General features: G+C 39.9%; 1 protein-coding gene and 1 long non-coding RNA gene across 2 annotated transcripts in view; one reads left to right on the top strand and one right to left on the bottom strand.

Annotated features, from left to right (window-relative positions):
• The window catches only part of LOC310738012, a 102,483-nt gene that overhangs the window by 844 nt on the left and 76,639 nt on the right, over window positions 1-25,000 (top strand). The gene's annotated exons all lie outside the window — the stretch shown is intronic.
• The window catches only part of rgs6 (regulator of G protein signaling 6), a 91,450-nt gene that overhangs the window by 59,584 nt on the left and 6,866 nt on the right, over window positions 1-25,000 (bottom strand). Inside the window, exon 2 of the mRNA XM_083562676.1 lies at window positions 23,990-24,215. Coding sequence (XP_083418802.1) covers window positions 23,990-24,184 — 195 coding nt within the window. The 5' untranslated portion in view covers window positions 24,185-24,215. The remainder of the gene's footprint in view (window positions 1-23,989; window positions 24,216-25,000) is intronic.

Below are 25,000 nucleotides of genomic sequence, written 5' to 3'. Positions count from 1 at the left end.
TTGGTTATGGTTGGGATTGATGGATGGATTGATGGATAGATGGATTATTTAAATGTTGTGATTGATGAAAGGAAGGATGGATGGATGGATGGATGGATGGATGGATGGATGGATGGATGGATGGATGGATGGATGGATTGGTTAATTGTTGGGATGGATGGATTGATGGATGAATAGATGGATTGGTTAATGGTTGGTATTGATGGATAAATGGATGGATAGATGGATGGATGGATTGGTTAATTGTTGGTATTAATAGATGGATGGATGGATGGATGGATGGATGGATGGATGGATGGATGGATGGATGGATAGATAGATTGGGTAATTGTTGGGATTGATGAATCGATTGATGGATGGATGGATAGATGGATGGATGAATGGATGGATGGATGGATAGATAGATTGGGTAATTGTTGGGATTGATGAATCGATTGATGGATGGATGGATGGATGGATGGATGGATGGATGGATGGATTGATTGGTTAATTGTTATAATTAATGGATGGATGGATGGATTGATGGATAAATGGATGGATGGATGGATTGGTTAATTATGTTAAGAGCAAAAACTTGTTCTATTAATTAAAGAATACACATTTATTTATTTGTATTTATTTTGCTCTTTGTTCTCCGGCAGTAAATGATTCGTAACAGCAGCTTCATTAACTCACAGCACTAAAATAAACCACAGTCTGGGCAGATGTTATGGAGATTCTGAGTCTCTTCACCGTCCTGTTATAATTATAATTGATAAACCATATGTATGTCTCTCTGTTTCTCTTTGTTTCTCTTTTTCTGTCTCTGCCTGTCTCTCTCTCTCTCTCTCTCTCTCTCTCTCTCTCTCTCTCTCTCTCTCTCTCTCTCTCTCTTTTTGTCTGTGTCTATCTGCCTGCCTGCCTGCCTGTCTGTCTTTTTCTCTCTCTGTCTCTATTTACTTCTTGCTCTCATCCCCATCTCCTCCCCTCCACCCTCATATCCTTCTCTCTTTTACTTCTATACCTTCAGTAGCCCACACACACTCTATCCTCACTGCAGTTGTACTTTAGTAGCGTGTTTTTGGACGCAGCTCCTGCAGCTCCTGCGCTCTGTGAGGACTGAAGGGTTTTTCTGATCCACAGTAAGATAAACTGATATTTCTGTACTTTTTCTTTTCTCAAATTAGAACCATTTCTCTTTTTACAGGAATGTGTTCATCTCTAACTACCCATTATTTACTGCTCTGTCCACCAGTCTGCGAATACGTTCGGCTGCCATCTGTACACCTCCTACACACACACACACACACACACACACACACACACACACACACACACACACACACACACACACACACACACACTCTGAGAACTGAAATGAAACAACAAAATTAATCTAATGAATACAGGATCAGCAACAAGTTATTTCAGTTAGAGGGAAAACAAATAATTAGTTTTTCTTCACTTCTCTTTTCTTTACTTTTCTTTTCTTTCTTCTACTAGCTTGCTTTTTCTTTCTTTCTTTCTTTCTTTCTTTCTTTCTTTCTTTCTTTCTTTCTTTCTTTCTTTCTTTCTTTCTTTCTTTCTTTCTTTCTTTCCCCTCTCCCTTTCTTTCATTCTTTCCCCTCTTTCTTTCTTTCTTTCTTTCTTTCTTTCTTTCTTTCTTTCTTTCTTTCTTTCTTTCTTTCTTTCTTTCTTTCTTTCTTTCTTTCTTTCCTCTCTTTCTTTCTTTCTTTCTTTCTTTCTTTCTTTCTTTCTTTCTTTCTTTCTTTCTTTCTTTCTTTCTTTCTTTCTTTCTTTCCCCTCTCCCTTCCTTTCTTTCTTTCTTTCTTTCTTTCTTTCTTTCTTTCTTTCTTTCTTTCTTTCTTTCTTTCTTTCTTTCTTTCTTTCTTTCTTTCTTTCTTTCTTTCTTTCTTTCTTTCCTTCTTTCTTTCCCCTCTCCCTTTCTTTCTTTCCTTCTTTCCTTCTTTCTTTCTTTCTTTCTTTCTTTCTTTCTTTCTTTCTTTCTTTCTTTCTTTCTTTCTTTCTTTCTTTCTTTCTTTCTTTCCTTCTTTCTTTCCCCTCTCCCTTTCTTTCTTTCCTTCTTTCTTTCTTTCTTTCTTCCAGTCTAATTCTCAGGTGTGTAAATACTTTTGCTCCTGCAGTGTAGTGTATAACTGATCTCCACTGAACACCGTGTCGTCACGTGACCACGCCTTTTCTGCACGTTATTAAAACCACGATGAGCGTTTAACTGCAAATTGAGATTCTTGTAAAAAAGAAATCGATTCGACAGTTAATTGTGAGCGTAACTCGTCCTTGTAGCACATCCTGCGTATTTCTTTATCATCTACGAGACTACGAGGGGAGCGGGATGGCAATGCGACTCTGCTCTTTCTGAGACAAACCCCCCTGCTGGAGTATTATTATTATTATTATCCCATATGGTGTTTAATGCACCTGCCCCCCTTCGCAAAATAAGGCCTTTAGCACTTCAATAAAGGAACGTCCCCAGAGCCTGACTCAGCTCTTAGATGTGTCTATAATGTTGGAGGAAACTCTTGCAAGTCTCTGAGCTGCACATTTCTGTCTCTCGGCTCACGCCGGGGGGAAAAAGGACTCGGTGCTCATAATAACGTTGAAAAACAACTTCTCTCGTTGTGTCATCAATTATGAAGGAGACACCGATCTTCCCAAGAGCTTGGGGTCTCGAGATGCTACCTGGAGGTGATGAATCTGGAATGAGCTCCTCCTTTGCTGGATGCTGGAAATGATTTACAGCAGGAAAGAAAGATCTATGAAGAGCCTTGAGTGTGTATTAGAGGAATAGAGATTAGTCTGTGGATACTTAAAAAGAAGATTGCTTTTTCCACTCTCCACTCTTCTGGGAAGATGTTCCACTGGATTTTTGTGGAAATTCATTCAGCTACAAGGTGGTTAGTAAAGTCAGGTTCTGATGTAGGTAAAGGTGAGGAGGCCTTGGGTGCAGCGTTCACTCTTATCCCAAAGGGTTTGAGCAGGAGATCTTCCACTCCACTTATACGCATGTAAAGCAGATCTTCAAGGATCTACTCCAATGACGTCCAATACAATTGCGTGCCTACAGCTTTGTGGTAACAGTGTATGCCCAGTGTATGCAGTGTTATAATATGATATGATTATAGGTGGCGTGTGTCCTTTACAGAAAGTGCCATTCAATTTATTTTGAAAGGAAACGCAGCAGCATTTCATGCCATATTTTTGTATCAATAGACATAGAGCTACTTAAAGCCTTTATTAGAACAGACATCAGATTTATGAATGCTTATTCCATTACGTGATTTATTATTATGCTGCGATTAAGGACTAATGTAAAGTTGAATTAGCTATTTAAAATGAATGTCTGGTTATGACTATAGACATCCTCAGTGAACTTGCATTAGAGTGTTATGACAGCTGACTACATTGTTATAGCCTCTGTTATTACGCGTCGTAGTTAAACAGCAGGTATAAAATAAACTCGTCAAATCGAGAACCCGAGAACGTTTTATTTCAAGTCAAATGTCAAACATCACTGAGGTTGAATCAGAGAAAAAGAAAACTCTCTACAATGACATAACCTTGACATAGGCCTTCATAGAAGTGTTATAAAGAGTTAAAAGTACTCAAAACACTCCAGTTTAATGTACAGTATAATAACTGTCCATGTTATAACCTTTATAAATACCATATCTACAGAATGTCAAATCCCACAATTTTCCAGATTTCTTTTAGCCTTATGAACACTTTTTGAGTCTAATGCTGTAAGACGTTGAATTGTGACAACAAGCCGCCTGTTCCCTGGAAGATAGGAGAGCGTCTTAATGAGCTCTCAAACTGTCCCACATCTTCACATAGACATCTTGCTATGTCTTGCACACACACACACACAAATATATATATATATATATATACACCCTAACCTCTAATCCCTCCATCTGCACTTCAATTATTAATGCATCACTCTGCCAGGATGGCTGGCATTTGTGCTCTGATCACTGCTTTGGGTTGTAGCGCTTTTGTCCGAAAGTGTTGCTCCTGGATTAAGCACAGGATTAAAACCTCAGAACAGCACAAAAACATTAAGAATCGCCTCGGTGAGTGCGCCCATTTTACAGGAAAGTAAGAGGCTTGTTAGGGACACTGAATTTCAGGGAATCAACCTGCTTTAAATAGGGATTATAACTCAAATATTATAATAAAAAGAAGCACAAAATGCTGAGCTGCTGTAATTTTTAGAATGATGACGTCTCATGACACCTATAAATAAAATATAAATAAAATAAATTAAATATTTAAATAAAAATATGTGGACGCCTGACCATAAGATTGCTATGTGCTTCATGTTGAACAATCCCATTTCACATTCAGTCCTCATTCACTCTTTTAATCCATTTTTCTGATCTTCCACTAGATTTTGTGGAGCTTCATTGAGCCTCAAGGGTGTTAGTGAAGTCAGGTGATCTTCCACATCTTTCAACCCATATAGCATATCTTCATGGTTTGGGTCTCCTAGGTTAAAAGGAAAAAAATTCAATGCTACTGCAATCAAAGACGTCCTATACGATTGTTTGCACCACTTTGTGGTAACAGTTTGGAGAAGAACCACATGTGGGTGGAAAAACATGCAGGTGTCCCAATACTTTTGGCAACACATTGTATTTAGGTCTGTTTAACTCCTAGTCCATGTGCACGAGTTTTCTGTTTGACTTCACACACAAAGATTAAACCCTGGACAAAAAAGTGTGTTTTAGCGATTTAGCGCAGACGACTAGCAAACATCGACTAGCAAACTAGCAGCGTGTTTATCATAGAATTACAATTTCCTGATTATACAATTTCCCGAACCTGCTCATTCATTCCACAAGGACTCCAATCCATTTTTTTTATTTCTTGAAGCTAAAAATCAATATATCTCGACATTATGATAATTTAATTATTTAAAATATATAGTTGTTACAACCTGAAAAAAATCCTCAACATGCTCATCGCACATCATCTTGTCCAAACTTGTCCGAGTACCAAAAAATAGTGGAGATGAATATTTATATGTTTCGGATGAAGCAACCGTGTCTGTGGTTCGATCGATACTGAAGAGTCGAGGGTTTGCTCTTAAAGGTGGTCATTTCCTCTATTTTAATAATTCATACACAGAAGTCAAATGGGTTTGTGAGAACCTTTTAAAAGGTTTCATGTTGTAAAGATGGGTTTCTGATTGATCCGAAGGAGAACGAGAATGAGAGAGCGAGGTTGAGGGGGCGTAAGGAAGTGGAAATATATATACAGGGCCATTTCTAGACTTTTCAGCACCCTAGGCGAGATGTCTATTGTCAGCTTCCTATGGCTCCGCCCTTCCACCACAATGCTTCACCCCCACACCATACAAATCATAACCTTCCATGAAAAAGGTTAAACACATTTAATAATTATTTCAAAATAACCCTGAATTCAAGTATATAAAATATGCTGTACAGAAATCCGGTGTATAATTTGAATGTGTGAGGGCGGTGGTGGGGAAGGGGGTGCTCACTGTCGCCCCCAGCTGGTTGTGCAATTGGTGACCATCTTGTTTGCCTATGCCTAGGAATTTTGCTAAACACATATATAAATATATATATAAGAAAGTTTATTTTCTTTCAATGCAGCAAACTCACTAAAAGGCAAAAACACAGATGAAGTGGACAGTAAATGAGTTGAAGAAACTTCTGTGAAGTCCAAGTTCTGTAGACATTTTTGTCCCTAACAGAAGAACTTGTGTAAGGAGAGAAGATGTTACAGACTCCCTCACCCCCAAACTCACACTCGGAGGTGAAAGCTTAATGGTTTGTTGTTGTTTTGGAGCAGAGAAAGTTGGAAACTTATTCCAGAAAGTGAAAGGAACCAACATGTCTCCAATTCCGTACTTCAACACCATGCAATTCCGTCTGGACTGCGTCTCTTTGGAACCAACTACAAGACGACGAACCGAATTGATGAATCAGTCCGAATTAGTGTTATTTAGAGAGCAAACAGTGGTCTGGAGTGTCATCAATCATGGAATGACCTGCCCAGTCACCGCACCTAAATGCTACTGACCTGCTCTGGGATGAACAAGAAATTTCCAACTGGTGAAGAACATCTTACAAGAGGCATGGCTAAGTATTTTAGCTGAACGTTTGAAGAAACGACCGGTCCGGATGCTGAGAGTGTGGAAAGCTGTTCTTTGTGCTAAGGGAGGATTTTACAATGGAAATAAAGTGGACATGTATAGATCTGTTTGGCCAAAGTCAATCTTTATTACATTACCGTAAATGTGTTAGTGTAAATGAATGAACAATAAATACTGGTGAGGCTGCTGAAATACCATGAAACTTCATGAGAAGAAAGAGCAAGAGGAAGAGAGGAAGAGAAGGGGATTGAAGGTGAGGTCACTGACTTTTAAGTCAAAACACTATGTAATATTCTATGGTGTGTTTACGGTTGTAAATTATCTAGTAGTGTTCCTCGCTCTGGAGAGCATCCACACACATTTCAGTCCATGTTGGAGGAAACTGGAGAACCCAGAGGAAAACGTAAAGTTGACGTGTATGAGTCGAGGTGATGTTATGGGCAGTAAAACTCCGTTCTGGCCTAAATTCTGTGTATTCTCTCCTGTCTTTTGTTGTCACAGGTTTTCTAGAGCGCTGTACTATTTTTAATAATAAAAGTCAGAGACGCACACAAAAAGCTCTGAAACACCAATAAAGACGTCAAAGACACACTGCAGGTGTAAATAACTGTGTTTTGTAGCACAAGCTGGTTTCTTTTTTTTTGCAAGTATGAAGGCGCTTTCCAAAAATGTCACTCAATAATTGATTTCATTTTGTTTTATTGTGAGTTTCTGGATAATTGTTCACTTGGCAAAAGAAAGGATTGAACAAATTCTGAGGAAACTGAAACAGAAAAAACAGTTACTATAGTTACAGGTTCATATTTTAGTTTATAAGCAACGCATTCATTTAATCAGACTACATGTGTGTTTAATGCTTTAAATTTACACCTGAACCAATCACAATCCAGTATTTACACTGACCCTGGTGACTATTTATGGCTAGGTGAGTGTTATAGGATGTTGGTACACAATGTGGAGGTGAAGCGTTATAATGGTGTAAGGTCTCACACCTCGCTGTGGATGATCACCTTACACCATGGTCACTTCCCAGCATTGAGGAGTTCAAGCTGTTGTTGATTTATATACAGACAAGCACGAGTCCAAAATACGAATCTTACACGTTTGATTACACATTACGTTCGTATTTTGGACTCATTCTGCATTTGTTTACATGAGTTTTTATAAATAGCTATTAGAAAGAGAATGATGGGCATCTGTGCTGCATCCCTACTAATAATGAAGCTGTGGGAGTTTTCTCCTGGTGCTGTTTTTTAAATACATTTTCTGGTTCTTCTTCTCCAGTTCATCTCCAAATTTATTTTGTGCCTCAAGCTGTTTATCAAAATCACCGTATTTACCATTTACTCATGACACAGGACCGCGCTTGTTAACGAACATGGTCTTTTCCTGTCCTGAAGCTTCGTATCTGATGTTTACATTTAAAAAAAAAGCTCATGACATGCTGTTTTGGACTCTCTCTGAACTCAACTTTTCTTATGATGATAAATTCGCACCTCTCCAGCGCTCTCTGGTCTGATGAGCTTTAGCTTAAGCTGCCTTTAACGAAATGATGTGTATAAAATCACCACGATTGGACAAAATCTTCTACAAGATGAATCCTGTTTAGAGAAATCAAGTCTGCAGGAAGTTGGATTGGGTTCTTTCCATTTAAATACTCACATTATATTTACATTTATAAAATTTGGTAGACGCCCTTATCCAAGGAGGCTTATAATTTATACTCTGAGCAGTTGAGGATTAAGGGCCTTTCTCAGGGGCCCAACAATGGCTGTAGCAGGATAAGTTCCTAAACAAATAAGCAAGTATTAATGAACTTTTCCAATCAGAAGTCCAACATCTTAACCACTGAGCTATTACAAAATCTGATCTCATGCGATCACCATGATGGGGAGGAACGAGAAGGGAGGAAAGAGAAAGAGGAGAAAATACTGTACAGTATATGCCGTGTCAACCAGTACAGTGCAGTGCAATACCTGAGTGGGCCAAGCACCTGCTGCTGTTTGAGTGCTGCTCACTTTCTGATTGGTGTGTGTGTGTGTGTGTGTGTGTGTGTGTGTGTGTGTGTATGTGTGTGTGTGTGTGTGTGTGTGTGTGTGTGTGTGTGTGTGTGTAAGTGACTAAGTAAAGTTCACATTTATTAATCATGCCCTCACAAATAGCACGAGCACTGCATGTGCCTATGCAGCCTTTTCCACCACCTGAAACACCTCAATTCATCTGACCACCAGTATAGATTTACATTCAATCCGCAAACCTAGAAAAGAGATTTCGCCATAAAGAAAACTCAATAAACAAACAAAACCAACAAAGAAACAAGGAAACAAAAAACAAACAAACATTATGTGAAAATCAAATCTGAAATGGAATATAAATATAAATCAGATTATATTCTCAATACTTCTAATAAAAAAACATTACAGATTATACCTAGAAAGAAAGAAAGAAAGAAAGAAAGAAAGAAAGAAAGAAAGAAAGAAAGAAAGAAAGAAAGAAAGAAAGAAAGAAAGAAAGACTTCGAGCTCTGGGAATGTGAGAAGAAAGAAAGGAAAGAAAGAAAGAAAGAAAGAAAGAAAGAAAGAAAGAAAGAAAGAAAGAAAGAAAGAAAGAAAGAAAGAAAGAAAGAAAGAAAGAAAGAAAGAAAGAAAGAAAGAAAGAAAGAAAGAAAGAAAGAAAGAACCTACTGCAACAACTGCAAGCAAGTTTTTGCGATAACTGGCAACGAGTCTTTAATGCTTCACATAGGCTCAGGTAGGTTTAAAAAGCGTTTTTCCGTTTAATAAATAATAAATTAAAAACTGTTTTTTGTATTTGCTCTGGTTATTTGAATCATATGTGTGGCAAATATACAAAAAAGTAAAAAAAAAATCAGGAATATAAATTCTTTTTCACAGCCCTGTAGATCTAATATTATTTTGTGATGATGGCAGTATCTTTCCTCATCAGCCTCCTTTTTTCCTCATGTTTCACCCAAAAAAATCCAAACGTGTAAACTGCCTCGTTCCTTGTTCCAATCTTTTAGTGGTTGCTCTTAAAACCTGCTCTTAAAACCTACTTTTTCAGGATAGACTCAATGTGATTTAGATTTTTTGTAATATTGTGATGTTTATTTTATTATTAAAATTATTTTTATTTATTTAATTGTTATTTTTTCTTTTAAGCTTGAAAAGTGGCTGTAACTTTTAAAGGCGGTATAAAAAAAAAAAAAGATTATTGTCCCTGAAAATTTCTGGAGACTTAATTAAACAAGCATCAGTGTGCAGAAAACGTCACCATGAAAGAAGGTAAATCTGTGATTAGCGCCCGATTGCAACGTATAATCCCAAATCCCCTTCGGTTTAATACGGTACTCTCTCAGATAAAGAGCACGATCTGATCTGAACTGCTGATTCGGCTTGTTTTTGTGGAGAAACCAGGACCCAGATGGTTTTATTTGTTATTGTACGTTATTATATTCTGCAGGTGCGCCGCTTCATTGTTCAGACGTGCGTCTGGTCCGAATGGCTCGGTCCTGTACTGCAGCCTGGGCGCATCCACGCAGGCTTTCTGAAGAGCAGCTCGGAGGTGGAAACACCTCTGTTTGTTCCTTTGAAATGGCCGCCGTCATAACAGCTGCCAAACGTGTGATAAAGAGCCTCAGTAGAGCTCCTTAACCACCAATACACACTCTGTGTTCCTCTGGAGAGAGCGGAATAAATAACACACACCAGCACGTGTAGCTCCATAATGCATACAAGAAGAGGAGCAAAAAAAAAAGGAGGAAGAAAAAGAGGAGAATGTTGATGATGATGGTGAAAAAAGGATGATAAGAAGATGAAAAAAAGAAAGCAAAAGAAAGGATGATGATGATGATGATGATGATGATGATGATGATGATGATAATGAGAAAGAAGAGAAGTGGAAAAACAGCAAAAATAAAAAAAGAAGAAAATAGTAAAGAAGTACAAAAAAAAGGAGAATGAGGAAGAAAAAGATGTAGAAAAAAAGAGGAAAATGATGACGATGATGATGGTAGTAATTATGAAGATGATAATAATGATAAACAGGAAGAGAGGAAGACGAAGAAAAAAGAAAATAGGAAGAAAAATAAGTAGACAAGGATGACAAAGAAAAACATGATGATGAAGATAATGAGGAAAAGGAGGAAGACAAAGAAGTGAAAAGTGCAATAAATGAAGAAGAAAGGGTGAAAGAAGTAGAAAGAGTGGGGAAAAAGAAGAAAGATATAGATAAAAGAAGAAACTGGAGGAAGTAGAAGATAAAGAAGAAGGAAAAAATAGAAATAACAAGTAGAATTGGGAGATGAAGAAAAACATGTAGAAGGAAAAGAAGAAACTGATGATGATGATGATGAGGAGGAGGAGGAGGGAGAGGAAGGAGAAAGTAGAGGAAGGAGAAGAAGAAAAAGAGGGAAAAAATAGAAAAGAAAAGAATAAGATGTAGAAGTGGGAGATGAAGAAAAACATTAAGAGGAAAAAGAGGAAACTGATGATGAATAGTAAGAGAGGTTGAAGAAAAAGAAAAAAGAAAGGAGGAGGAGGAGGAGGAAAAAAATTATAAAGATGGTAAAGATGATGATGCTGAAGAAGAAGTGAAAGAAACCTAGAAGAGGGAAATAAGGGGGAAGAAAAAGAAGGAAGACAATGAAAAAAAAAGAGAATAAAAAGAAGAGACAGGTGAAGAAAAATGTAAAAGAAAAACAAGATGAATATGATGATGATGATGATGATGTTAATGGTGATGATAAAATAGAAAACGTGAAAGAGGAAAAGAAGTAGAAGAAAAAGAGGCAAAAGAAGTGGAAGCAGATCCACCTTCTTCTCAAGGATGTTTCTCGAGAAGAAGGTGGAAAGCTCGAGCTCTTTCCTCCATCTTCTCCATCCTTTCCCGTACCCCAGCATGATCAGTGATCGCCTCATCAACCTCCTTGTTTTATTGTCGTACCAGTGAGCTTTGAATCGACTAGTTTGTCTTTGACTCGCCGAGGCTTCGAGGGCCGTGAGCCAGGAACGCCGCAGCGGGAACTCATTAATTAGAGCGGAGAAATGGAGTGATGACGGAGCTGTCTGAGTAATGAAACGCACCAGTCTGAGATGAAACATTCAGCCCACCTGCTACATCATTAATACACGGAATTACACAAAATCATCTTTACCAGCTAGAAAATGCAGCAGGGAACTAGCCTACCTTATTCGCTAGATTAGATTAGATCCGTATTTTCCCCCCAAGGCCTTCAGTGGTGTCCCATCTGAATCAATCCACCTCTGAATCCCATCATTATGAAGCCATATGTATAGAAACCATCAGTATTATAAAGAGACGCAGTAGAACAGAGCGCTGCATCACACACAGGAATCTCATACAGTGAGAATGAATGTCGGCACTAAAGCAAGAAACCCAATGAACACAATTCAACACGTCTCCTTTCACTGGAGCCACAACTGCAACTCCACATACATCATCTCCAGCAGAAGCATCGATATTCACCTCAGAAAAAAAACCTGCATTTTTTCCATGTATTTACAGTTTTCCTGATAATTTGAAATTCAGGCAAATTGTGTGTTTTTGTGCAAATTCTACAGGAAAGAAAACCTAAAAGTATGAAAGGTTGATGAAAAAGCTTAACTGTTTGGAACTGCTTTGGTGACTTTTCCTCACAATGTTCAGCTTTTCTTAAAAAATCCGGCTTGTAAATGTCCTTGTAAGTGCGACGAAATCAGTTTGCGAGCTCTGACTAGTGACGCTCTCTGACCATTCAAACAAAAGTCGGAAAAATGCTGACATGATCGGACACCTTCTAGAGGGTTTCAGAGTCAGCAACTAGCAATCTGATTGGTTAAAGCAACCACCAGCAACATTGATTTGAAACTTCCAAGAGATCTCACAGTTAATTTCTGAAGGCATCTTGGCAAAACGTCATGTGACGGCTGAAATCTGATTGGATCAAAATTCCAATGTACAGTGACAAGAAGAAGAAAAGCCATAAAATGAGGAGAATTGAATATTGGGAATACTTTAATATATATTCAAGGATAAAAATATATACAAATATTGGCATCACTGTTGGGATGAAGAGGGAGTTGGTCCTCTCTGTTGCTCTGGATGCAGAAAATCAGGAGAATTTAAGCCTTAATTCTTACCATAGAAAAGTTTTTCTGTGTAAAACCCTGACAGCAGCACTTTTTAAAAAACATTTCCTTTCATTACATGAAAAAAAAAAAAACGCATGAGTGGATGAGAGAGAAAAAAGCCCTGTATGAAAGCAGTGTAAATTAGAGAGTAATGAAAAAGGCCAGTAATGTTCCCCAGGAGGTCGGGGAGCATACGAGGTTCCCTTAGATCTCAGATTCGATCTCTAATCCCATGCCGGGGAGCTCGCTGCACTTCGAGGCCGCAGGATAATTTTTTTTTGGAATAAAAGCATTAGCATAAAGAGACAGAGCTCGTTTGAAGGTGCTGAACTCACGTTGCACTCAGTTCCAGTTCACAGTTCTACATTACAGTTCCAGCTCTCAGATCCACTTTATAGACCAAGCACACATCTTAAATAACAGCTTACAGTTCCAGTTCATAAATCCACCTCTCATTTTTACCTCACACCTCCACTTCTTGGGTTTTACCTCACACCTCCACCTCTCGGTTTTACCTCGCACTTACACCTCTCGGTTTTACCTCACACTTACACCTCTCGGTTTTTCCTCACACCTCCACCTCTGGGTTTTACCTCACACCTCCACCTCTAAGTTTCACCTCACACTTACACCTCTCGGTTTTACCTCACACTTACACCTCTCGGTTTTACCTCACACCTCCACCTCTGGGTTTTACCCCACACTTACACCTCCACCACTGGGTTTTACCTCACACTTACACCTCTCGGGTTTTACCTCACACCTCCACCTCTGGGTTTTACCCACACTTACACCTCTCGGGTTTACCTCACAGTTACACCTCTCGGTTTTTCCTCACACCTCCACCTCTGGGTTTTATCTCACACTTACACCTTTCGGTTTTTTTCTTACACCTCCACCTCCGGGTTTTACCTCACACTTACACCTCTCGGTTTTACCTCACACCTCCACCTCTGGGTTTTACCCCACACTTACACCTCTTGGTTTTACCTCACACTTACACCTCTCGGTTTTTTCTCACACCTCCACCTCTGGGTTCTATCTCATACTTACACCTCTCGTTTTTTTCCTCACACCTCCACCTCTGGGTTCTATCTCATACTTACACCTCTCGGTTTTTTCCTCACACCTCCACCTCTGGGTTTTACCTCACACTTACACCTCTCGGGTTTTACCTCACACTTACACCTCTCGGTTTTACCTCACACTTACACCTCTCAGTTCTATCTCCGAGTTTCACCTCACAATTCCACCATATAGTTATATATAGTTCCACCTCACAGCCCCACCTCACAGTTCTGCTTTTTTATTTAAATTCTTTAATGTTTTATTCCTTTATTCTACTCAACTCCCTCATCCTTTTATTCATTTATTAAATTTTCAGTCACAAACCAGTCATGAAAAACATTTCACTGTATGGTGTACAGCATACGGTTGTGTATGGAGCAGTATGAGCAGATGGAGCTCAAATACTCCATGCTGCTATCTCATAGTTCCAGACTTGCTCAGCAGTCTGATCTTTTTATAATGAGATTGTGATTAAGTTGTTGCAGAGCAGACTGGAGGAAACCCTACAGTGCTGATCTATGACATGTGGACCAGACCATCATGTCTATTCTGCTCCCCACTGGAGATGAAGTCATGAGGATCTACTGTGTAATGCAGTTGTAGCAGTGTTACTGGGGGAAATTTAGGATCACTGACTTACATGTTTATATATTTTTGTCCATTAATGTGTATTAAATTATTTTCAATAATTTAGTCTCTGTGTTGCTTCAAGAAGTGTCTGTTTACCTTTGAGTTTTTATTCAACCAGATCGGGGAGCAAAGGAATCCGCTGTGTATAAGTACATCTAGCAGGCGTACAATAACATCTGCATTTCCATGTCCTTTGATTGGGCGGTCAGAGGGCGCACAAGTCAGAGCTTGCAACCTGCATCTGTAGCAAACTGCACAAGCTCAAACACATTCGTGTGGATTTAATAGCTGTTTTTTCATTCCACAACGACTGACAGAGGAGAAAAAACTATTTGGTCGCACTTACAAGGACATTTACAAGCAGACTTTTCAAGAAAAGCTGGACATCGTGAGGAAACTCCGGTCAAAAGAGTTGAAAACTGTTGTTGAGTTTTTTTTTTAACTGTTTATACTTTTGTGTTTACTTTATTGTCAAGTTTACGCAAAAACACAAAGGGCTGTAGCTATTGTTTATTTAAGTAATTGTGTATTCTACCGATTATTCCATCGATTAATCGAGTAATCGGACAAGTAGTTTTTCTTCATTAAAAAACAATACCAAATAAACAAAAGAAAATAAGACGGGTCTCTTAAAATGAACTTTTAAAAAATATATATTTTTTAAACATTTTATTGCTGAAATTGCCTACAAGAATATCTGTGAAATCTAAACCCATTTAGTGCATTTAATTGCCATATAAAATCTAAATGCAAATACAAATATATAAAGAAAAAAAATCTAAATATAAAAATCAGTTTCAAATTCACTCATTCATTCATTTTCTCCCGCTTATCCGTAATTCGGGTCGCGGGGGCAGCAGTCTAAGCAGGCCCAATCTGCCCAATCCTCACAGCACCGTCCCTTACGGTCCCACCTGCAGGTGGTGAGCCCACGGTAAGTCAAATGAATTTTAGAAAGGTAAAAGTACTGTACGCGGTTTGCTTTATGCTTTAGTTTGAAATAATCCCAAACTTTGGAAACTTTCTGTTGTGTTCTTTGTGATGAATCTTCTCCTCACCCCTCGCTGTTTTCTCTTCATTCCTCCATTTTTCATTCTGCAGACTCTTTTATGTTAACCTGTCCAAAGCGCTCCAGAGGTTAGTAAGCGGTGCGTCAGTAATAATGGTCTGTGGGGAAACATGCGTAGTTAAATGGACTAAATGAAGCATCGAGACAAATAATTTGACTCCATGATTTTTAATACTCTAATTATTCGAGCTACTCAAGGAATCGTTTCAGCCCTAAAAAACACACAGTTTGCCTTCACTCCAAATCCCCAAGAAAACCTTAATGCACGGATAAAATGCTATGGAAAACGTGAGGTGATGTGATGGTTAATATGGATGCTTCTGCTAGAGATGATGTATGCGGACAGTGCAGTTGTAGCTACAGTGAAAGGAAATGTGTTGAAATGTGATCATTGGTTTTCTTGTTTTCTTGCTTCATTCTCACTGTATTAGATTCCTGTTGTGATGGGATTAAGAGGTGGATTGATTCAGGTAGGACACCACTGTAGGACTAGAGGGAAATGTGAAATAATTTAGTATTAATATTATTATTTTTATGCTGGGTGAGGGTTGCCACATACTCTACATTGCTGTTTTTCCCTCAAGGACAGTAAAACTGTAGGACCCAGACAGGATTTAGATAGACAAATTTCATAGAAAGGATATAAATCAGTGAAGCATTACTATAAAAAGTAGGTCACTCACAATCTCTCTCTCTCTCTCTCACACACACACACACACACACACACACAACACACACACACACACACACACACACACACACACACACACACACACACACACACACACACACACACACAAGCCGGCAATGTTGTAAACTGCATCTCAGGCCAAGGCTGAATTGTGACAGCTAAGGGAAATAATAATAAAAGGAATTATAAACATCCTCCTTTTCCTACTTCTCCCTTTTCCCCTTGTCTTGTTAATGCTTCTTCTAACCGAAGCTTCTCCTTAAGCTCCGTGTTTATTTTTTCCTCCATCATCACTTTTTCTGTAGTGCGGTCATTAACATGAAAAATCGCACCGTGAAGGAAAACGGACAGGTGGAGAAGTACGAAGAAAGAAACGAAATTGCCTGTGGGCGTTTTGAGTTATGCGCACCGGTCCCTCGGCAACAAGTTCAAGTGTACTCAAGGCAAAAGAATGTGAGTCATATGGGCAAAAGAGCAGCCACAGCCTTTCATCTCTCCTTCCGGCTCATTAGCCGAGAGTTCTCCAGACACCACCTCTCCACCCTGCATTCTCATTACTCCTCTCAGGGTCGAGATCGGTGAAACATGTTACACAGCGTCTAAAAATAATACAGAAAGTGATGCTCCACATCATGGCCACCAAATCTTCATCTCCAAGACAGAGACTTGCTGGTGTCTCAGGAATGCTCGTGATGGTCTGTAACTCAATAGAACTTATTGGAAGTCCATGTTGCTCCACTCAAACTTTGGATTTGGATTTTGCAACATTTGTACCAGACCAAAAATTATTCTGGACCAACTCCAGCTCCCTTTGAATATTTGCATTTTGTCAGGATTCTATAACAGCCTCTTTGCCCATCATCTACAAGCTTCTCCTTAGGTTTGGTTCCATCTCCTGTCCTGTGAGCCACATGATCCAACTCCATCCACCAGACCTACAACACAACTTCTTAGATCCCCTTTTTAGATCCCCCCCCTTTTCCTTCCATTCAACTACTACATTGCAAGCTCTGTATGTCAGGGGTGTCCACAATTTCCACAAAGGGTCAAGGTGGGTGCAGAGTTTCATTCCCACACCTGATAGTCCATTGAAGATGAAGATTTAAACAGGTGGAATCTGGTGCTGCTTGGTCAGAATAAAAACCTGCACCCACACTGTCCCATTGTGAAAAAAAATGTCCTGAGATAAAGTTTACTAATTTAATTTAGTAATAATCTAATTACTAAAGTTGACCTCCACTAGTCCATCCATTCTGGGTCCCACAATCCCCTACAACCAGTTACTTCGAGAATCTGAGGTCTTCAAGAATCACAAATTTTTGAATCCTACAAATGTGTACTTGTTTTCAGAACTCTTCAAGTTTATAAATGCCTGCTTTAGTTTGGTTCCCATTTCCTTTCCAATGTTTATCATCCTACAAGTTCTACAAGCTCCTTCTCCAGTTTGAAGCCTCCTTCAGCTTTTATAACGTTCAATGCTGCTCCCACTGTAACTTTTATGGAAATGACTACCAAGTTTCTGCTCTTGTCTGGTTCTGGTAATTTCCTAAGACTACTATTTTAAGCATCCTGACATGTTATGAGATACTGCAAAGGCCCGTCTGAATTTCTGAACGCTACCAGGTTAAACATCACTACAAGGTAAAGGCTTGCTACAAAGGTCCACACAGTCTGGTTTCTGAAAAAAATATACATAACATTTTGAGATAAACAACTTCTTGCTCCAGTTGGACCATACCTCATGAATACCACTAGATCTTGCTTCAACAACTTTAATTCATCCTGAGGTCATGAAAGCTCTTTCATGTTTGGATTCTACCAGTCTGAGGTCCACCTGCTTCAAGTGGGTGGCTTAGATGTTTTCAAGAAAACACACCGTTCTTGTAGCATGGAATATTGAATTCCCAGATACAAATGAATGGTTTACAACAGGAGATTAAGACTTCCTGTTACCAGTGAATAAACTCTCCTGTTCTATAAACTGTTACATGCATTTATTTGGTGCCTGCTTTTATCCATTGGTTATGGTCCTTGCTTAAGGGTCCAGTAGCAGCTTGGCATTAAGGTAATTTATACTTATAACCTTCTAATCAGTATTCCAAAGACTTCACCAGCAAGACACCAACAGTACCTTAAAGCAAGGCAACGTAAAAGCAAAGGCACGCTTGAGGATTCGTGGCTGCCTCGGAAATAACCCTTAATGTCATCAGAAACTTGCTCAATAGTATAAAGGCTGCTGAAAGGCAGACAAAAAAAAATCTCATTTGTCCATTATCAGACCGTGTATCTGTTTACCAGCCTGAAGCACTCAGCTCGATCTAAATCTCAACAATGGCTCTTCAGAATTCGGTGTACTCTCTGGGAAAAAGCTTCTGGGATTTAAATGCTTTACTGGAAGATATGTTGGGGTTTATTTTTATAGGACTGCTCACAAAGCAGGATACCTGATGGAGCTTGGAAAAGACAAACGTCTGCTGAGCTCATCGGAGCCTTTCAGGTATTTGCTCTCGCTCTGTGTCGGAAATGCAGATTCCTCCCCTGGGGCTTTGTGTGATCCCTTTAACACACAGATTCATCAGAGTCGGTCCTGTCTCACTGCTCATTCAGGTTAATTGTTTTTCTTCACACATGTGCTCAGCTCGCTGTCCTTTCTCAAAGCGAAGACAATATTTCAGACTCATGCTGAGATAGTCCAAGAATTTGTAGCTTTAATAAGAACGTTCCTGCACATTTCTTTGTTTCTTTTATAGAAACATAAATAAGACTGGTGTGCTTTTGAGTTGTCTGAAAGTAAATAAAAAAATATACAAACACACAAATTAACAACTGATGATTGACTGTTATTACCCTTCCACAAAAGTAGGTCTTTTGTTACCGTCTCTAAATAGATTACTTCCTACACTTTCATGTTCTCCTCCACTACCACCACCACCACCACCATATCCTCCACCGCATCCAGATCCATATCCCGCATATCTTCCACCACCCACCTCCACATCCTCGACCACTACTACCACCTCCAGATCCGCTACTTTCTCCATTTCCACATCTTCCACCACCTCCAGATCCGCTACTTCCTCGAATTTCCACATCTTCCACCATCTCCAGATCTACTACTTCCTCCATCTCCACGTCCTCCATCACTACTACCACCACCACTTCCTTCACATCACATCCTCCCCCACCAACTTTACCAGGAAACTTGAGAAGATCATCGGGGTGCCTTTTGCCCTTCTTACATTTACTAAACACAACCTGCTGCATCCTCCAGCATTGTTGCTGATATGTAACACGCCGTATAAGACAGGATAAAAAAACCTGTGCTGTAGATTTTGTGCGTACGGTTGTCTTTCTTCGCAGAAGCATTCCGAACGCTGTGCTGTGCCTCAGCTTTAAAAAAAATCAATACGCTTTTATTTCTGGTTATGTTCATGGCTTGAGGGAACATCGAACAACTGAAGAGCGCTGGTTCTCATTTTTATTTAGACATCTTCTCAGAGTCTCAGAAGACGCTCCTTGGCTCAGTTTGCAAGTCTTTTGATGCAATATACTGTCAAGTATAGATAAGCAGGTAAAATAATGTATACTGGATCATCAACACCTCCTTCACCTTCTCATCCTCTTACCCCACCACTTCCTCCACCTTTTCATCCTCCTACACCATGACCTTTCCTACCACCACTTCATTCTACACCACCACCACCACCACCTCCTCCACCTAAAAACAATTGCCAGACAAAGAACCAGAAGGTTAAGCAAAGCTTCCACATACTCGTCGGTGGAACAGTCGGCCATGCTGTCTCCCTCGAGGAAGTGTGTGTAGTCACATAGAAAAATGTAATTTGCTCTGAAGATTGGATCCTCTAGCCTTTGGGGTGCTGGGTGTTTTTCCTAAAAGCCTCGGACATATTGTCTACCATCTGCTGCCCATTTTCAAACACAGTACAGTACTGGGAGACCAGAGCAAAGACGGCCAAATATAACTCAGCATGGCTCATCCACCTGCCTTCATTCCAAGCATCTGATTGTCTCCAAAACTGTACAATCCACAATCTATTTGTATAACAATTTACTTTAGTCTGCATCAAGTCCAAGCATGTAGTTCCTGTTTAGGTCAGACATCATTCGTATTTTAGTTTCCAACCAAATCATCTCAGCGTGTGTCTTTTCCCAAATACATGTCATCCAAAGCATGGCCTGAGAATCACATATCAACATATACACTTTATGGACAAGGATATTGGGACACCTGAATTTCCCAGCCATAAGTTGCTCTTTTCCAAATTGTAATCTTATAGCTAAAGGCACACATTTGTATCGGATGTCTTTGGGTGCAGGGGGATGACATTTTCCCTTTATTTCACCTTAACTTGTACACCATGTGCACAAAACCAGCTCCATGAAGTTCTGCTTTGCATGGTTTCGAGTGGAAGCTCTCCAACTTCATTAAACACCTTTAGGATAAATGTGAACGCTGACTGCACCCCAGGCCTTCTCACATCCACACCTACATCAGTACCTGACTTTACTAACACCCTTGTGTCCGAATGAGCAGGAAATCTAGTTTCACGTCTTCCCAGAAGAATGGGAGGGAAGTTTAGGAGCAAATTGGGACTAAATGTGGAATGTGATGTTTAAAAAACACATACCATACTTGTGACCAGGTGTCCGGAAACTTTTGGCAATATAGTGTATGAGCACATGCATACTTTTCTGTAACTTTACAAATAACGTGGCCCCAATCCCATGCTCCAAAGACGAACACACAAAGCACGATCTCCGTCCACTTAGCACCGAATTATAGTGATCTTAAAGCGCAGCCTGATGAAGAACCTGGTGCAGGTCAAGAGCTTCGGTTCACATCAAACATCAAGGCAAAGTCTGATCTCTGACTTAAACCATAATTTTTGTGACTTTTTTCATGGTAACTTTGTAAGTTGAAATGTGAATTTTATGTTACAGTATGAAGAAACATTACATGGACAAAAGTTGACCCGACTGCATTATAAGAATCACCATTCCTCTGGGAAGATGTTCCACTAATGTGGGTGAGGAGGATTTCTGGGGTAAAGTCAGCTTTCACATTCATCCCAAAGGTGTTTATTAGGGTTTATAGCAGGAGATCTTCTACATCTTCCAGCTCATGGAAATCAGATCTTCATGGAGCTGGCTTTGTGCACTGATACCATGCTGGAACAGGTTTGGGTCTTCAAATTCAATTGATGGGAACATTTCATACTACTGTATCCAAAGACATCTGATAGAATTGTGTGTACAACTTTGTGGAAACAGTTTGGAGAAGAACCACATGTGGTTGGAAAATCAAGATTTTAAGAAAATCAGGGTCGTGGCTAATAAAACGTCTTCCTGCCCCCTTAATTTGTCCATTTATCAGCATTGATCGGATCTCATCCCTGCTTTATTCCCCATCAACAACCACATAACCCGTGTCCACCAAACTGCCAGCTCAAGGACGAGACACACCTTGGAGATTGCTGAGAAAGTTCTCACCTGTCAGTAAATGTGACAGTGTGACAGCAGGATCACTGACAAACCTTCACACCTCGTGACCTCCTCTCATGACCATCCACCAAAAAAAACCCTCAAATACACCTCTCTCTCTCTCTCTCTCTCTCTCTCTCTCTCTCTCTCTCTTTCTCTCTCTCTCAGAGTCTCTCATTTCATTGTGTATGAGAAGATAAAAAAGTGTGACCTAAAGACCTTTTAATGAACAAATGATTCATATTCATCAGGAAAATTTAATTATCCCCGGTCATCTAGCGTTTTAATTTATTCCCCCGGTGAGGCTAATGAATTACAGATTAAGTTTTTTTTTTCAGATTTAATGAGTTTATCCGTTAAATGAGAAGAGGAAAAAAAAAAAAAACGACCGTTTTATAATTGATGCGTTCTAATGCAAACCGTTCGCATGGCGGAAAAGCGAAGGTGTGTAGATCAGCGTTATTAAAATAATAATAAATAATAATACATTCTGACAGAAGATCTGCAGGAGTGAAAGGGAAAGTTGGTAAGATGTTTAGTTTTCCATCAGAAGTGATGGAGATTAGAAATGGGTTTATTAGAAGGTTGGAGGAGACGAGACGAGAGAGATGCACTGATCGTGTGCGGAGGAAGGACGTGGGGTATATCATGGGGTAGAAGAACGCTGAGGATGGAGGAAAAGAGGAAGACGAATGAAAGAAAAGAGATTTATGGATGTGGTGAAAGAAGATGTGCAGGTGGTTGATTTGAAAGGCTGATCTGGACACAGACGATCCGCTGTGGAGCCCCTTAATGGAGCCCCATTTGGGAGCAGCCAGATAGACACTATAGAAAAATATTTCATAAACCGTTTATACTTCTGCATTTTCTATGTTGTCTAATTTGCCTGAATTTCAAATTCAATGCAATGAAAACCCAGGGTAATGTGATGAGGTGAATATCGATGCTTCTGTTAGAGATGATGTATGCGGGTGGTGCAGCTGCGGTTACAGTGAAAGGAGACATGTTGAATTGTGTTCATTGGGTTTCTTGCTTCGGTAATGACGTTCATTCACACTGTGTGAGATTCCTGTGTGTGATGCAATGCTCTGTTCTACTGCGTCTCTCTATAATACTGATGGATTAGAGGTGGATTAATTCAGGTAGGACACCACTGAAGGCCTTGGAGTGAAATGCATCTCCTGCGACTTTCTGAGAGTAACCAACATCGGCATTAATTACACCTCGTCTATGATCATTTAAACGCAAATGAGCCTTGTGCATAAAGTACGCTTGGTAGTGATTTGCATGCCATCAAAGCTGAAACATGGCTTTTTTTAATCCTCAGGAATGAGCAGTGAAGGTGGTGCTGTTACTGTATTTATACAGGAAAGCAGACATGCTGTATTGTTTGCTCGTACTCCGCGTTCAGGGCCTCGTTGTTCAGGAAATGAATCTCAGCTCCAGTGACAGCGTGCAGACCCGAGTTTCAGCTCAAACTCCCCAAAATAACCAGCTGTTTAGATGGAAAGTGTTTCTGCTCCGCCCCCTCTCGCCTCGTCTCGCCCTTTCGGTTTGTATATTTAGACGCAACACCATGACGGACTCACACCATGAACATACCCAAATCAAAGGAAAAGACATTCAAGAGGAAAGAAAAAAGCAGACAGATGATGCACTGGTGGATATTCTCAGTCATCTCTTTCTCTCTCTCTCTTTCTCTCTCTCTCTCTCTCTCTCTCTCTCTCTCTCTCTCTCTCTCACACACACACACACACACACACACACACACATACACACACACACACACACCAGACGGCTTGCAATATGCTGACTCACAAACTCTCTATCACAGATCAAACATCACCTCCAGCTCATTCGGTGTTTGCTCACAGCCAATGACAGTCCAAAAGCCGGAAACCAGTTGCATTTTAATATGGAAGCGATAATCAAACATGACCGTGTGTGTGTGTGTGTGTGTGTGTGTGTGTGTGTGTGTGTGTGTGTGTGTGTGTGTGTGTGTGTGTGTTAGAGTGAACCTGACCATAAAGATAGCAGCTAAATGTACACTACGTAGGCTAAAGTGTGTGTACGCCTGACTATACGATTGCTGTGTGCGTCTTTTTTTATCATCCCATTCCACATTCAGTTCTCATTTAGTTCTCGCTCTTATAGTAACGTCCACTCTTCTGGGAAGATTTTCCAGTACAGTTTGTGGAGATTCCTTTAGCCACAGTCAGGTACTTATGTAGCTGAGGTGGTGAGGAGGAGGATTTGGAGCTCTAGGTGTAGATCACTCTAAACCATGGATGGAAGGAAGGAAGGAAGGAAGGAAGGAAGGAAGGAAGGAAGGAAGGAAGGAAGGAAGGAAGGAAGGAAACTGGAGCAGGTTTGGGTCAAATAGATCAAGTGAAAGCACAATTTCTTGCTCTAAAGACGTCCTATGTAAGTTTGTGTACAGCATTGTGTGTGGAACAGTTCGGGGATGAACCACATTCATGTGAAAAGGTCAGGTGTCCCAATACTTCTGGAAAACCAGTGTACTTTATTAGAACAGAATGAAATTAACCAAGAGGTTTACGAGGAACCTATTCAGTGTAGAGTCAAATCGAAGCCAACAACTCAGAGTCAAACCTGGAGGAAAACCTACAGACATCACATTCTCCACCTAATAATAAGCTATAATATATATATATATATGCTTGTATAGAAAGAAAGACTTTATTCATCAAAGGTCTCATTGTACGAGCGAGATTTCCATTCAGCTTTAAAACAGAAACTAAAAAAAAAAATACCTTTCTGTAGACGATCATGTTAGGTGAGTCCTCTTCAGGATCAGTCCTTCCCGACGTGCCCATTGTCCCCACAGTCCTAGTTGACCCTGGCACCCCCTGTTCCTGGTCTTGCTCCTGCTCCTGCTCCTGCTCTTGCTCTTGCTCTTGCTCCTGCTCCTGCTCCTGCTCCTGCTCGGTCTGAGCCATGCTGTCCATGTTTTTTCCTTTCGCAATGAAGTGACTGCAGCTGAAAAACGAACAAGAGATCAATCACATGGACCAAATCCCGGAGATCTTTCCAACAACAGAGCGCTTTGAAGCCAACAAATTACCCATCTGCACTCGTTTGATCGTCGTGAATGCCAACAGATTAACATTTCATACGCTCCACACAATATGGAGTGTTGGGCTTCGGGGGGGTGGGGTATGGGTGAAGTGGAGCGCTATGAGTTTTTTACACAGACAAAAGCATTGAACATCTGTTAGATTTGGACAATGAGGAAGGGAAAAAAATCAAACCGGCATGAGTCCAGCTGTGATTTACAGATGTGCTTTGAGGTCTGTAGACCTAAATGCATCCTGGTTGACTAAGAATACCATCAGTGATGAGGTGATGTAGGAAAAGCTATCAGAACCAGAACCTGTGAGTCTCTACTATATGTTGGATGTTATCCAAGATCTTAAACCAATTAGATCACTTTTGATAAATGATGGTAGGATCACATGATGGTATCTACTAGGTACCAATAGGAACCATGAGAAACCTTAAAAAAACCAGCAGGAACTTTTTCCAAGTGTTTCTTTGGGAAAAGTTTCTAAATGTTCATGTGTAATATTTTCGCACTTCACTACATTTTAGAAAGACATATGTTCCTCACTCGGCTGCTCATCTACTGCTTCTTCAACATTTACTGCAGACACAGATTACAGATTCACAGATCCTGAGAGGTGTCTCCTACTACTCCACCTACTACTACTATTAAAGTGTTCATTCGACAAAGTTAGCGTTTGTATCCTGATGCATTGATTTTA

This window comes from Silurus aristotelis, assembly GCF_946808225.1.
Source record: "Silurus aristotelis genome assembly, chromosome: 15".
Taxonomy (NCBI): Eukaryota; Metazoa; Chordata; class Actinopteri; order Siluriformes; family Siluridae; genus Silurus; species Silurus aristotelis.
This window is presented reverse-complemented; position numbering and strand designations above follow the sequence as displayed.